The sequence below is a fragment of the Carassius carassius genome, chromosome 14 (genome assembly GCF_963082965.1).
Source record: "Carassius carassius chromosome 14, fCarCar2.1, whole genome shotgun sequence".
Lineage (NCBI taxonomy): Eukaryota > Metazoa > Chordata > Actinopteri > Cypriniformes > Cyprinidae > Carassius > Carassius carassius.
The window spans coordinates 18,341,031-18,353,609 of record NC_081768.1 but is presented as its reverse complement, the minus strand read 5'-3'; the positions used below and the strand labels follow the sequence as shown (position 1 = coordinate 18,353,609).

The following is a 12,579-nucleotide window of genomic DNA, read 5'->3' as shown; positions in this document are numbered from 1 at the left end:
TAACTGAGTGGACATTATAAGAATCCCAGATTCACTATTTCAGAGAGGAGATTTTGATCTTCCCTCTACATTTTATTTGTTTCCCACAATTTATGCAGCTTTTGTTAAATTGGATTCTCTGTTTCCATTCTGAGGTAATTAACCTTCAGGTTCATTAATTATATATAGGCTATTATTATGTATTTTTTCCATTATGTTAGTCTATGTGACCCTGGACCACAAAACCAGTCATAAGGGTCAGTTTCTTGAGATTCATCATGGTTTAAAGGCTGAATAAATAAGATTTGCATTGATGTATTTGTTAGGATACGACAAGATTTGGCTGAGATACAGCAATTTGAAAATCTAGAATCTGAGGGTGCACAAAAAAATAAAAATAAAATAAAGATAGAGAAAATCGTTTTTTAAAGTTATCCAAATTAAGTTCTTAGCAATGCATAATACTAATCAAATATAATTTTTCTTATATATTTACACTATGAAGTATCTTCATGGAACATGATCTTTACTTAATGATTTTTGGCATAAAAGAAAAATCGATCATTTTGACCCATACAATGTATTATTGGCTTTTTCTACAAATATACCTGTGCTACTTTTGACTGGTGTTGTGGTCCAGGGTCACATGGGCTATATTAAATACATATATTTAATACAGCTATAGTGACCTGCTAATAAAAATAAAAACTTATACTACTGAATAGGTACTACATGATTTTATATATATAGGTCATTTATATGAAACATTCTTCCAAGTTATCTAAAAAAATGTAGGTTACTCGTGTTTTATATTAAATTGTTATGGTTTCGTTTGACCCATTTTTTATTATTCTAAATGGCAATACAATGTTTCACAAACAGGCTGTTTATTACTGTCCTGTTTCTTTTTCTCGACAAAACTAACAACAAAAGGGAAGCGAACAGCTCAAACTCTCAGAAGCCTCGCAGTCATTCGAATCCCAGGAACAGCGCCAGGCGCGCGCCCATCAAATCCTCTGTTTCCACGGCAACAGAGGAGGAGTTTGCACTTCGACCCGTGACCACATCGGCGGAAATGAGGAACTAGGAAGTCGACTGCAGGGCTGATGTGGAAAACCACACATTTGTTTAAGATGAATTAGTATCGCGTACAGCAGCTCGTTCGTTTTCATTCACCACAGATATCGAATGGCATAAGCGGTCATCCCACATGCAGTGACAACGCTAGCTTGTTCGAGAAAGATGCTTCAGAGGTAAATATCAGAGCTTGTGCTGTATGACTGTTTGACAGCAGCAGTGACTGGGTAATGAAGCCAGCAGTGGAGCTTCTGGAATTTAATTAAATAAGGGAAGACCGCGGAGGGTTTTTTTTCATTAAATATACTAAATAAATTAAATGAGATAAATAACAATAATCATCATTAACAACAACAACAATACAATAGTAGCCTAGTAAAATATTATGTCTCGATTATAAATTTAATTTTAAATGATAAAACTGGAATTTAAACCTCGCACTTTTTCATACAAAAAAATAAAATAAATAATAATAATAGTGCGACGTTGTATAAGATACACAGATAATTTTCTTTTCTTTTTTGGATGACAGTGTTTTTATATGTTCCTCATTTTTAATTAAACATTTTAAAATTAAATTAGGGTTATTTGACATATTTGACAATTTTTTTGCCACAATAAATTCATGGTCATTTTTATAACATGTTTTCAAATTAAGCGATAATCCATCCCAATAGTGTAGGTTGTAACAACAGCAATATATGTACTTGACATGATACATTTAATTTATTTTCAACAAATACATATGTGAATAATATATGTAAGTTTTAGATATATATAGCAAAAAAATTGTAAAATTGGTCAGAAAGAAAAAATTACTTCCCAAAAACAATTAAAAAAAAAGTAAAACAATTACACTTTTTAGGTTCATTGCATTGTCCAAGTCACACATTTTTTAGGTTACAATTTTTATTTCTGTGTCATTTGTAATATGAATTTAAGTTTTAATATTATTTTCCTTCTTCTTTGGTTTAGGTGACCTAAATTGGAGCGGGTGAATGTGTGGGGTATTTACAGAGTGTAAAGACATCATTACCTGTTCTGTTATTCGATGCGACTTTTGTAATGACAAATATGTTTTTCCCGTGCTGTTAAACATAACTTGGTCTACTTTTGGTCGCTCATTTCCTCTGATAAGAAGCTGAACAAAATGCCACAACCAAATTGAAGTAATACACTTATCTCATGCACCAAAATCCATAATTTTACACCTGAAGTCATCATGTCATTGGGCGAACAGTCACAGAAGTGGTTTCCAACTCACGTCCAAGCCACTGTTCTTCAAGCCACAGACCTGCAACCAAAGGGCAAGAATGGCACCAACGATGCCTACACCATCATCCAGCTGGGCAAAGAGAAGTACTCCACATCAGTGGCGGAGAAGACCCTCAGCCCGGTGTGGAGGGAAGAGGCTTCATTTGAACTGCCTGGGCTGCTGATGGAGAGCAACCCAGAGGTGTATGAGCTCTGCCTCACAGTCATGCACCGGTCCCTAGTTGGATTGGATAAGTTTCTGGGCCAAACAATCATCAACTTAAATGAGATATTTGACAACAAGGAACGGAGGAAAACTGAGTAAGTGAGTTAAATATTTCATTTTTTAAATATCATTTTTGATGCCCGATCTTTTAAAGATCTATCAAAAATCTTGTAAAAATATACAAATGTTGCATTATTTCAAATAAGCAGAAGTTCAACTTAAAAGAGGAACCAAACACTAAATGCCGTCTTCTCTTTTGGTGTTACAGTTAATAAATTTGTTTATATTGTTTATACAGTCCTCAAGATTCTTTGAAATCACAGGCCTTTCTTCTCTCTCTCTCTCTCTCTCTTCTTTTTAAGTAGAATTTTCTATTATTTAATAGCAGACCTTAAAGTCTCACTCTGACATATTATCCTACGTAGACCCAGTGTTTAATGCTCGTCAGCATTTTGAAGCCATGTCAGTTATATAGTACTCAAAAGTATAACAAATAACATGATGGGAGGTTTTAAACAACCTGGGCCATTTTAACTTATGTAACTATTAGTGATGCAGTTTCATATGAATTAATCCTCTGACGTAACCCTGTCTTTGTTTTTAAAAACCTGTCATCTGAGTTTTAATTGTCTATGGACATGCCATTGCTGTGCATTTCTATAGAAGGGCAGTCAGCTCTTGCAGGCAGGTTTGTTCTGGTATGAAACTTGACTCCATGCAGTTTGAGTCACAATCCTGTGGCAGATGAACAGGTCTAGTGAGGATGATTATCATGGGTGGTATTATATTTTCCTCTCGGTTTGTCAGGCCCTGGTGACTAACAGGTGTGTTTCCTTAGAGGAAGTCTTCTTACTTCCTCTAATGTTATTGTCAGATGTGACGGAGACTACTTTCTTTAACTAAATGTCAAGACTAGTTAATAAGAGAGCCAATATTTCCTGATTTCACTTTTTGGGCATGTACAGACTAGCATGGTTATTTGAGAATTATGAGAGAAAAAAGTATGGCTAGTTGCAGTAGAAAGGGCTGCGCCAATGTATTGCATACCTGCCGTTAATGAATGCGGTAAATGACAGAAATCAATTACAAAAATGACATTTTTAAGAATACTGTAATTTGCCTTTTATATACATGTACAGTAAGTAAGTTTTACACTGATGATCCTCTATTGGATGTATAGTCCATTTCATTGTGCATAATTATCGGCTTATTGGTATTTAGACTTTTTTATAGATGCTTCCTTACTTTTCCTCCAAGCTTCTAATCATTGGCAATATGTCACAATCAGTGCAAGCATTGTTTATTCAGCAATAAAAAATTCCCTTGGGAGGAAGTTATGTACTGTAACCGATTGCTAACATCACTGTTGACACTCGTGACACAAATCACTCGACCGACCTCACATCCCCTGGAAAGACTCTCAGGGTTAGTAGTCCCCACTGACTCTGTTCATGCAAGGGTTTCCTCTAACTGACGCAAGGGTACAAGAGTCCGTTTCGACATTGGAGTCGACAGGCCCTAATTATCGCACACCTGTGTTTGTTGATTGTACGATGGTTCCCAGCGGCCCTCGCAGAGTGGGAGTATTGTGGTTCCAGGCAGAGGAAGATTTATCTTGGCCTTGACTCCCATGTGAAGAACAGGGGCTGGCTGGCTTTCCACATGCCCAGATCAGAGCTCCCTCACTGGGCCTGAGACCAGGTAAACCCTCTTCCCTCGGATCTACAAGCTCCCCAGTGTGTGGATGGTCTTGGAAAGAAACATAATCACCATTCACTAGCTGTGCCATGATGGAAGAAGAGCACTCAGCAAGATGGCAGCCTGTGACGACCCCAGAGGGAAGTGTGTTCCGATACTGAAGGAGTGTTTACAGTAGTGTTTGCATGAAGGTTGGAAGTGTTGAACTGCATTCTATAGGGCTGCTTTGTGAGTGTACAGAGTGTCTTTTTAATTAGTACTGAGGTCAAGAAAGGGAATGAGTGATGTTTTACAAAAATAATGAATCACATTCTGCAGATACAGTAGCCAGCCATTATCTAAATTTGATGTAATTCTGTCTTAATAAATGGCAAATACTAAAATCAGTCAGTTTAAACAACTACAAGTACATTTTGAGATTTGCTAAATATTATGTTAACTTAAAATAACGTATTATGTTGTTTTAATGTCTTTTATAATTCTTCTTCTTCTTATTATTATTATTATTATTATTATTAAAATAAAGTTTTACTATTCATAGGGGCAACACAAAGTACAGAATGGTTACAACTTTTCCACCTGAACATATATAATAATTTAAAATAGTAGTAGATAGTAGTAGAAAAATAATATGTATGTAATAACAATGACATTTAAAAAGTATGATTATAATAACAATTATAACCATAAAAATACATTTACATAAGAAAATTACATAAATTATACAGTTATTCAGTGCAGTAACTGTTATTGTTCATTATAGTTTTTTTTTTCCTGCTTTCATCTTATTTAAAAAGTTTTGAACATGTGCGATAAATATGCAATATTGGCTAATGTTTACTGACATCAATGAAAAAAAAACTGTAATTAACAATATCTTCCTCCGCTTACTGAACACATTGGACCTGTCTTGAATAAAAGTCTCTGTCTAGTATTTTACCTATGCCTGAAGTGTTCATGACCATAGTTTCTAAATGAATGATCCTGCTCCAAGTGTCTTGAATTGTAGGAGAATCAGTATTCAGCCACTCTTGAGATTCATGTGCCTCTGCTGAAATATTGTCCATTTCATAATCTCCAAATACCGGTGTGAGCATCAATGAACAAAGGCCAGATTTGTGCAAATGCCACCTCCTTTTCACACAGTTACAGCATCAATCACATTACTTCCAGCAGAAAAAAAAAGAGTAAGAGGTTAAATAAACATATGCCGGGGAATGGCCTAGATGGGGGCGTATTACTTCACATTCTTTATGTGGCCCAAACCTTTGCAGTTACCAGGGAATTATGTTTATCCCTACTATAATATGCGTTCTCAGGAAGGGGGAAGGCTTTCAAATGGACTAAATGGACTATGCTGTGGATTTGTGTGAAGTGAAATTGGGTTTCTGGCCAGACAAACACATTGCCCCCATGTCGTTTTTGTATGAATTATACATTCAGAGCAAAGCCTGAAAGAGAGTCTTCCCACCAGGGGGGTTTCACAGAAAAGGAGAAGTGAAAGAGTGTGCGGTTTTCTCCTGTTTGTTTTTATCAAGCTGTGAAAGTACACTGGAACATCTGCAAATCACTGGTGCATCTACCACCAGCCTAGCTGTTTTTAATAACACCTAAGAGCCCAACCACGCTTGAGACACAACCGCAAAAGATGTGTAGCTCTGTAGCAGCTGTGTTCAGAATTTAAATATGCCTAGTTTGAATTTACAAACTTTTCAAACATTTTTTTTTTTTTACTCATAATTATATATTTTTTTACTCTATCTAAATAGATAGTCTAGTGAATTTGACTTGATTACTAATTGACCTTTGTGCAGAGATTGTGTTGTTTTGGAAATTGGAAACTGGAAATTTCCAGTAAAGTTAGCATCACCCCGATAACCCCCAACAACAACAGATTTTTCCACTGACTTTTGGATTTTTACAGAAAATAAACTCTGTGGACAACAAAAGATGTAAAGACTCAATAAATAAAGTTGATTGAAAAATAAGTTGTATCCCAGTCCATCAAAGTGACAAAGTGATACTTCCTGTCTCTCTCTTGTCAGCTGGTACATGCTAGACTCACGGCCAGGTAAGAAGAGGAAAGACAGAGGCAAGATTCAAGTTAGCATCCAGTTCATGCGGAACAACATGACCGCCAGCATGTTCGATTTGTCTATGCGAGACAAACCCAGATCACCGTTTTCCAAGCTCAAGGAAAAGATGAAGGGTCGCAAGCATGACGGTGCCTTTTCAGACACATCTTCCGCCATCCTTCCACACTCAGGACTGAGCGAGACTGATTCTCTGCCAGACCAGCACCCTCACCCACAGGCTGCACCTGAACCCAAGCCAAAACGCTCGCTGCTCACTGGGACGCAGAAACTTTCTACTGCTCACTCCATGTCTGATCTGATAGGAACTCACTTCAGGCCCAAACTCGACTCCATGAACTCTATTGAGGAGAAAGGTGAGGATAAACAACCACTGTAGTCCCATTTAATCACCAAGTGAGTTAAAAACTTAGGGGTTATTACTGATGTATTTTATTTTGTAGAATAAAATGTGAAAATATCTTGAACTTGTGTTATCCACAGACATTATTTCAAGCAACCAAAAACCCATTGCCTTCAGGATGATGAAACGTGCTAAAATGCTAACGCATCTCTGGGTTTCTACCTACAAAAATACCTCATCCCTGCAGCGCTCTGTGGAGAAGCGCTAAAGAAAATGTTCCGTCTTTCTCATCCACAGGGGTTGCTGCATCTCACAGACACTCTCAGAGCGATGGATATGGTTGCCCAACCAGCGACGTTCCATGTGACCCCTTTTCCGACATCGGAGACAACATGCCCCAGAAATTCGCCACTCTCCCACGCAACCACAATCCCTTCGAGGAAAATCAGGGGACACTGTTGGGGGCAGAGAAGAGAGAGAAGAAGGAGAAGGTCGGTCTTCTGGGCAGAGTGACTGGGAAGAAGGAAGGTAAGAAAACGGCTGCTGGAACGCGAACAGGAAGCTCTGGAGACCTGCGATCTCCAAACCCCTTTACCAGTGAAACCACAAGTGAAACCAACCCTTTCCTCTCACACTACAGATCCAGGTATGACTAGTTTTTAGCCATTTTGTTTGTATATATTTAATTTAATTGTATTATTATGTGATATATAATAGTATTATTCATTCAGCAATAATTGCTGAGGATCGTGTCTTCCATTACTTTTCCATTGTCATTTCCAACCTCTGCTCTTTTCTCAGTAGAGTTAGATGAGGACAGTCAAGCACTTAATGTTTATCAGAGAACGTCTGTCATTAGGAAGACCTTATCAATGTCATTAGGCCCAATTCAGACTACAGGGTCCTGACCAAGCCACAGTAATGAGATCTGAACGAGAGATAGACCATTCAATTAACAGTTTATCTGCCCGTAGCCTACCAGGCCATTCATCCTCTCCAGTTACTCTCTCATCTTAGATCACAGGTCTTCCAGGGGTCATAGGTTAGCTAAATAGACATTAAACAAAGCTGCTTAATGTTTTCTAGTACATAAAGATCTGTGTGATCTTTCCACCGATATAAACATAACCAGCATCCTTGATGGATCCCATCCATTCACACCACTCATAACAGTACGCCCATATGAGCATAAAGTCAGTTTATTTTTTTAACAAGTTGTGGTGTTTAATGGCTGTGGTTTGGGTGGAAGAAATGTGTCAACAGGTTGAATTTCCAAATTTCCTGTAATGATCAAAACAAAAATTCAACATCAGACTATCTATATTATTAAAAAAAGTGTTGCAGAAAAGCATCGTCTATGTAGATTTTTTAAATTAAAATGACGTTAAAAATAATAATTTGACATTATAAAAAAAATGTTTTAGAATTTTTTATAATAATAATAATGCAGCCTTGGTGAACAGAATAGACTTCTTTCAAAAAAAAAATTCCACCCCAAATTTTCTAACCGCTTAAATATATATGTATGCCGTCACTGTGGTATAAAATTGCTCATAATGTGATAAAAGCTTTCGGTCAACCCGCCCACTTACTGAGTGCCGTAACTGGCTGTATTGCCTTTGTTGTGGTCAGTGACCAATTGTTGAGAAATGAAAAGTAGGTTTGCTGTTTGCATGTTAGGGGGTGTTGAACCATTTCCTGACCCTCAGTCAGATAACTAAAAGTCATCTCAGTAGTTACACTGAACTTCTGCAGGCAAGTAGCAGTTGCATTAAAGGAAGCAGTTTCATGATAAAGGATGTGTTTCATGATAATGTTTGTTGTTGTTGTCAACCAATATTTATCCAATGTTAAATTGATTTAAACAAAGGTTTCCTGTAAGATGAAAGTGCATTTTATGTTTTTATTGAAGTAACAGTTTTGTCTTTTTCCTGTCTTGCAGTGACAACATGAGAAACCCCACTAGTACTGAGGACCTTACACAGAGATTCAAAACCTCTCCTGAAAAGAAGCACGGCATGAAAAGTGCAAGAGAGCATGTAAGTTCATTCTGAAGAAATAGTGTATAGTGTGTGTTTTTTTTGGGGGGGTAATATTTTAAACTATTGTAATAAAGTTTGACCACAATATTATTTTCCATTATTATACATTGCTAAAAAATAAAAAGGGTGTATTTCCACATTGTCACTGTCCAGTATGTCCAAACACAGTTTGACCACATTTCTCATAAGTTTTCAAAACTTGCCCAAAGTTTTAATTGGTCATTTATTGCAGCCCTATTATACACGGAGGCCGTCGATGCTGATCTCTGACTGAGTATCACTTGTGGAGCTCTGGTTGGAGGGCCGTTTATCTAATTAACAGCTGAAATGGGTGGTCATCGTCTTTGATCTGCATGTAATTTGAAGTAGTGTGATGTTATTAGTGCGCTTCCATTTCGTTAGCGAGCCATCTTGGACAGTATGTTCTCTCACTCAATAATTGGAAATCTAATCATTAATAATACGCAATTTATCACTGGTCTAATTTTACACTATAGGTCAAACCACGGTCAGCATTAAACACGGAAAGGGGCCCTCGCTCACTTTGTCATAATTATACTGATTGTGATCATCATCATGTCCAGCGCGGAGAGACACAACGTTTGCTTGCCTGCTGTGTGAGAATAGCCACTGAAGAGATGTTGAAACTGGAGATGCATTGCTGAAAATGGCTTTCCTCACCCATTTTTGAGGTTATGTTAACACTGCATCCGTGAAATAGTGTGTCTGGCACTCTAAGGCCTTAATTAAAGGATGGGGGGGTTGGGGGAGAGCTGGCCGAGGCGTTTCAAAGGACTTGGAGTTTTAGATTTTCAACGCAAAGGCCCTCATTAGAGCCCATAATGAGACAACTGAAGAATGCCAAGTGGAAGTCTTATCTCTCCCACACTCCTGATTGCCTAAATCTGCTCATCAGCTGCTTGCCAGTTCATGGTCATTTCCTGGGCTCTTTTCCTGCCCCCGCTAGCTTGTGCCCTGGTGGGTTTGCTACTCATGCAGCATCTCTTTCTCTAAATCTTCCTTTGATTCAGTGGTAGCTGTTATATTTCCAGAGAGTGTTGTTTTAGCCTGTGTTGTCGGTTGACCAGCATTACCAAACGATCAACTCAGCATGCACACCTAAAAATGTATGAATGTTTATTGCATGCAAGTGGCACCAGGAAACAAATTTGGAAGGTATTTTGAAATTGTGTTTTTTTTGTGTGTGTATGTATGAAGCTAGTTCCCTTCAGGTTCAGTGCAGGTGTAGTTCATCATGTTGACTAGGAAAAAAAAAACAACTACCAGAAATCATAAAGCATCCAAACACTCTTTTACTTAAACTTTTAACAATAAATCATGAAATCTTGAATTCATTGAAGATTCATTCATCTTGATTTTATATTTTGTCTAATGCAATGACATTCACATGATTTGCACGTCTAACTACTTTTTAGGGCCATTGTATTTTTGCTTTAGTTTCTAGAATGGCAGTTTTATGGAGTCAAATTTGCTCTGCTGTTTCCTCAGGGAACAAGAGAAGAAATGTTTTGTTTTCATTGCCGTAATCTAAAAAGGATTATCATAATCAAAGTGTCACACGTGTAAACAGCTGTCCGATATGGTGGATCAAGTTCAAAACCAGAAGCAGTTCAGACTCTTAAGCTTCAGGTTAAATGTGTTGAGGCTTGCTCCTTCCATGTATTATTTTTTTTTAAGTGCAATGTATCAATAAAGATTATTATTAATCTTCTATTTAGTATTATATGAGATAACTTTTTTTTTTCATATTGGTTGCCCAATTGGTTGGTTTTAGTCCCTGTCAAAACCTTATTTAATTATAGTAATATATTTACTATAATAATATAAAAGTATTAAGGTCTTAAATGTAATTCTTTAAACACAGAACCATATCAGTGTAGATTTGGTGTAAGGACTTTGTTTCAGGAGCTATTTGGATTGTTTAGTAATTAGATGAATTTCGGGTCTGTGTCTTGTTGATTTTGGGTGGCAGTTTTATTGTAATTAATTAAGCATCAGTAATTAGACATGACTCAGTCATCCACTCATATTTTGACACCGCTGAATGGATAAGCTCTCCAAGAGATTACATCAACTGACCGCATTTAGTGCTTGTTTTCACTTTGACACCAGAAAGTGTGAATTTGTCAGACACTTGATAGCAGATGACCAAATGTTTCTAAATTGCCATTTACTCAATATCATTGGGAAATCAGATGCAGACACTTCACATGTCAACACATCATCTAAAACTGAGGCTTGAGCGTTTAGAGCAACACTTTCAATAAAAGCTTGTTTATCAAGTAAGCTCTAAAGGCAGCATTAAATAACATGTTTATTTCGATCTTGTTTCCTTAATTATTTTGCCCCCAGAAAATTTGAATGGTTTTTTCGTTAGTTTACTTGGGAGTCCCAGAATTATTAGTCTGCCTCCTACTGTATGTAGCATTACTTCTTATCCATGTATACATTGTGCAATGTTTAAATTGACATATTAGCATTTTTCACAGTGGAAATTTTACAGTATCAAATTATAGGTCAAAAGAAGTACACATTTTATTTACTTCAGATAACCATTTGAATTCCCAGCATGGTATGAGCAATACAAAAGTATAGATTTAACAACATTTAAGAATCATATGTCATGTATTATTCCTCACATCTAGAAGCCTGAACAACTGCAGGTGAATATGGCGGCCTACAGCAATCTCTCCTTTGAAGAAGTTGTGCAAGAGCTCATCAAGCAGAAAGAGGTGGTGAGAAAGAAAGATGCTCATATTCGGGAGCTGGAGGACTACATTGATAACCTGCTGGTCAGGGTAATGGAAGAGACACCCAGCATCCTGAGAACACCCTATGAGGCCAAGAGAAAAGCTGGGAAGATCTCAAAAAAGTAAAGGATCTCCAAAGCGTATTATAACAGTTTTCTGGCTAAATATGAATTGCTTGTAAAAGGACACTGGAATGTTATTTCTGACAGGCCAAGTGTATTTGTTCATACACGGACCGTTTTCTTGCCATAAAGTTACTCTAGGTTTGCAAAAACAACCGGAAATATTGTGAAGAAATATGGGCACTAAATGTGGCGATGCCAAACCCCCTTTTAGATTTTTCTTTTTTTAAAGAATTTTTTGAGCTGTTGAATTATACTTTGAGTAAAACGTTTTTGAAAATCTTCACAAGCAGCTATTCATAGTTTAGAGCATTGTTCTTGCGCGAGGAGACCAATGTTATGTTAATACCGGCAATAACTGTTTGAGTTTACTTTTATTTTGGATTCAGTCAGTATAACAGAATTGAGCACGTAATACTCTCACTGTGTTTTGCGATGATCACTAGGGTGGACTGTCCAGACTGTACCAGATCAATTGACATACGTTTGTCCACAAATATGTGCTGAAGCGAGGAAACACTTGGATGGCACCATGGGACAAAGAGATGGTTGTTTACTGCATGTTTTAGCACCGGAGCCTATAGTGTTTGACAGGGTAACTCTCCTATCACTTTTGAGTGATCAGACTGGCATGTGTTTGGTGCCATATTGATACGTTACAAGACATTGGTACCAAAAGCATACATCTATAAAATAATACACTTAGAATTACACTACTGATATTTATTTTGAGCTTGATTGCAATGGGCAAATGTGTATGTGAATAACACTGTTCACTTTTTAAGTCTAAAAAACAAACTGCCTGTTATATACAGCGCTGACAGAAGTGTAGAAATGAGCATCCAGACTCCAAAGACTTCATTCTGAATGTCCTTCAGTTGAACTGGACTGTACTGATGCTCAATATCTTTAGTGTACCGCAGGACTGTCAAAATATGTGGGCTGCCTACAGTTGTCTACACCAAAGTGTTGAT

The 12,579-nt window shown here is 37.2% G+C and overlaps 1 protein-coding gene across 1 annotated transcript; it reads left to right on the top strand.

The window, feature by feature from the left end:
• Positions 1-986: 986 nt before the first annotated feature.
• On the top strand, positions 987-12,059 carry LOC132157236 (rab11 family-interacting protein 2). The gene is made up of 6 exons (XM_059566489.1): positions 987-1,232; positions 2,032-2,631; positions 6,280-6,683; positions 6,968-7,316; positions 8,613-8,709; positions 11,379-12,059. The coding sequence occupies exons 2-6, from the start codon at positions 2,279-2,281 to the stop codon at positions 11,607-11,609; spliced, it is 1,434 nt and encodes a 477-aa protein (XP_059422472.1). The 5' UTR covers positions 987-1,232; positions 2,032-2,278; the 3' UTR covers positions 11,610-12,059.
• Positions 12,060-12,579: the final 520 nt, after the last annotated feature.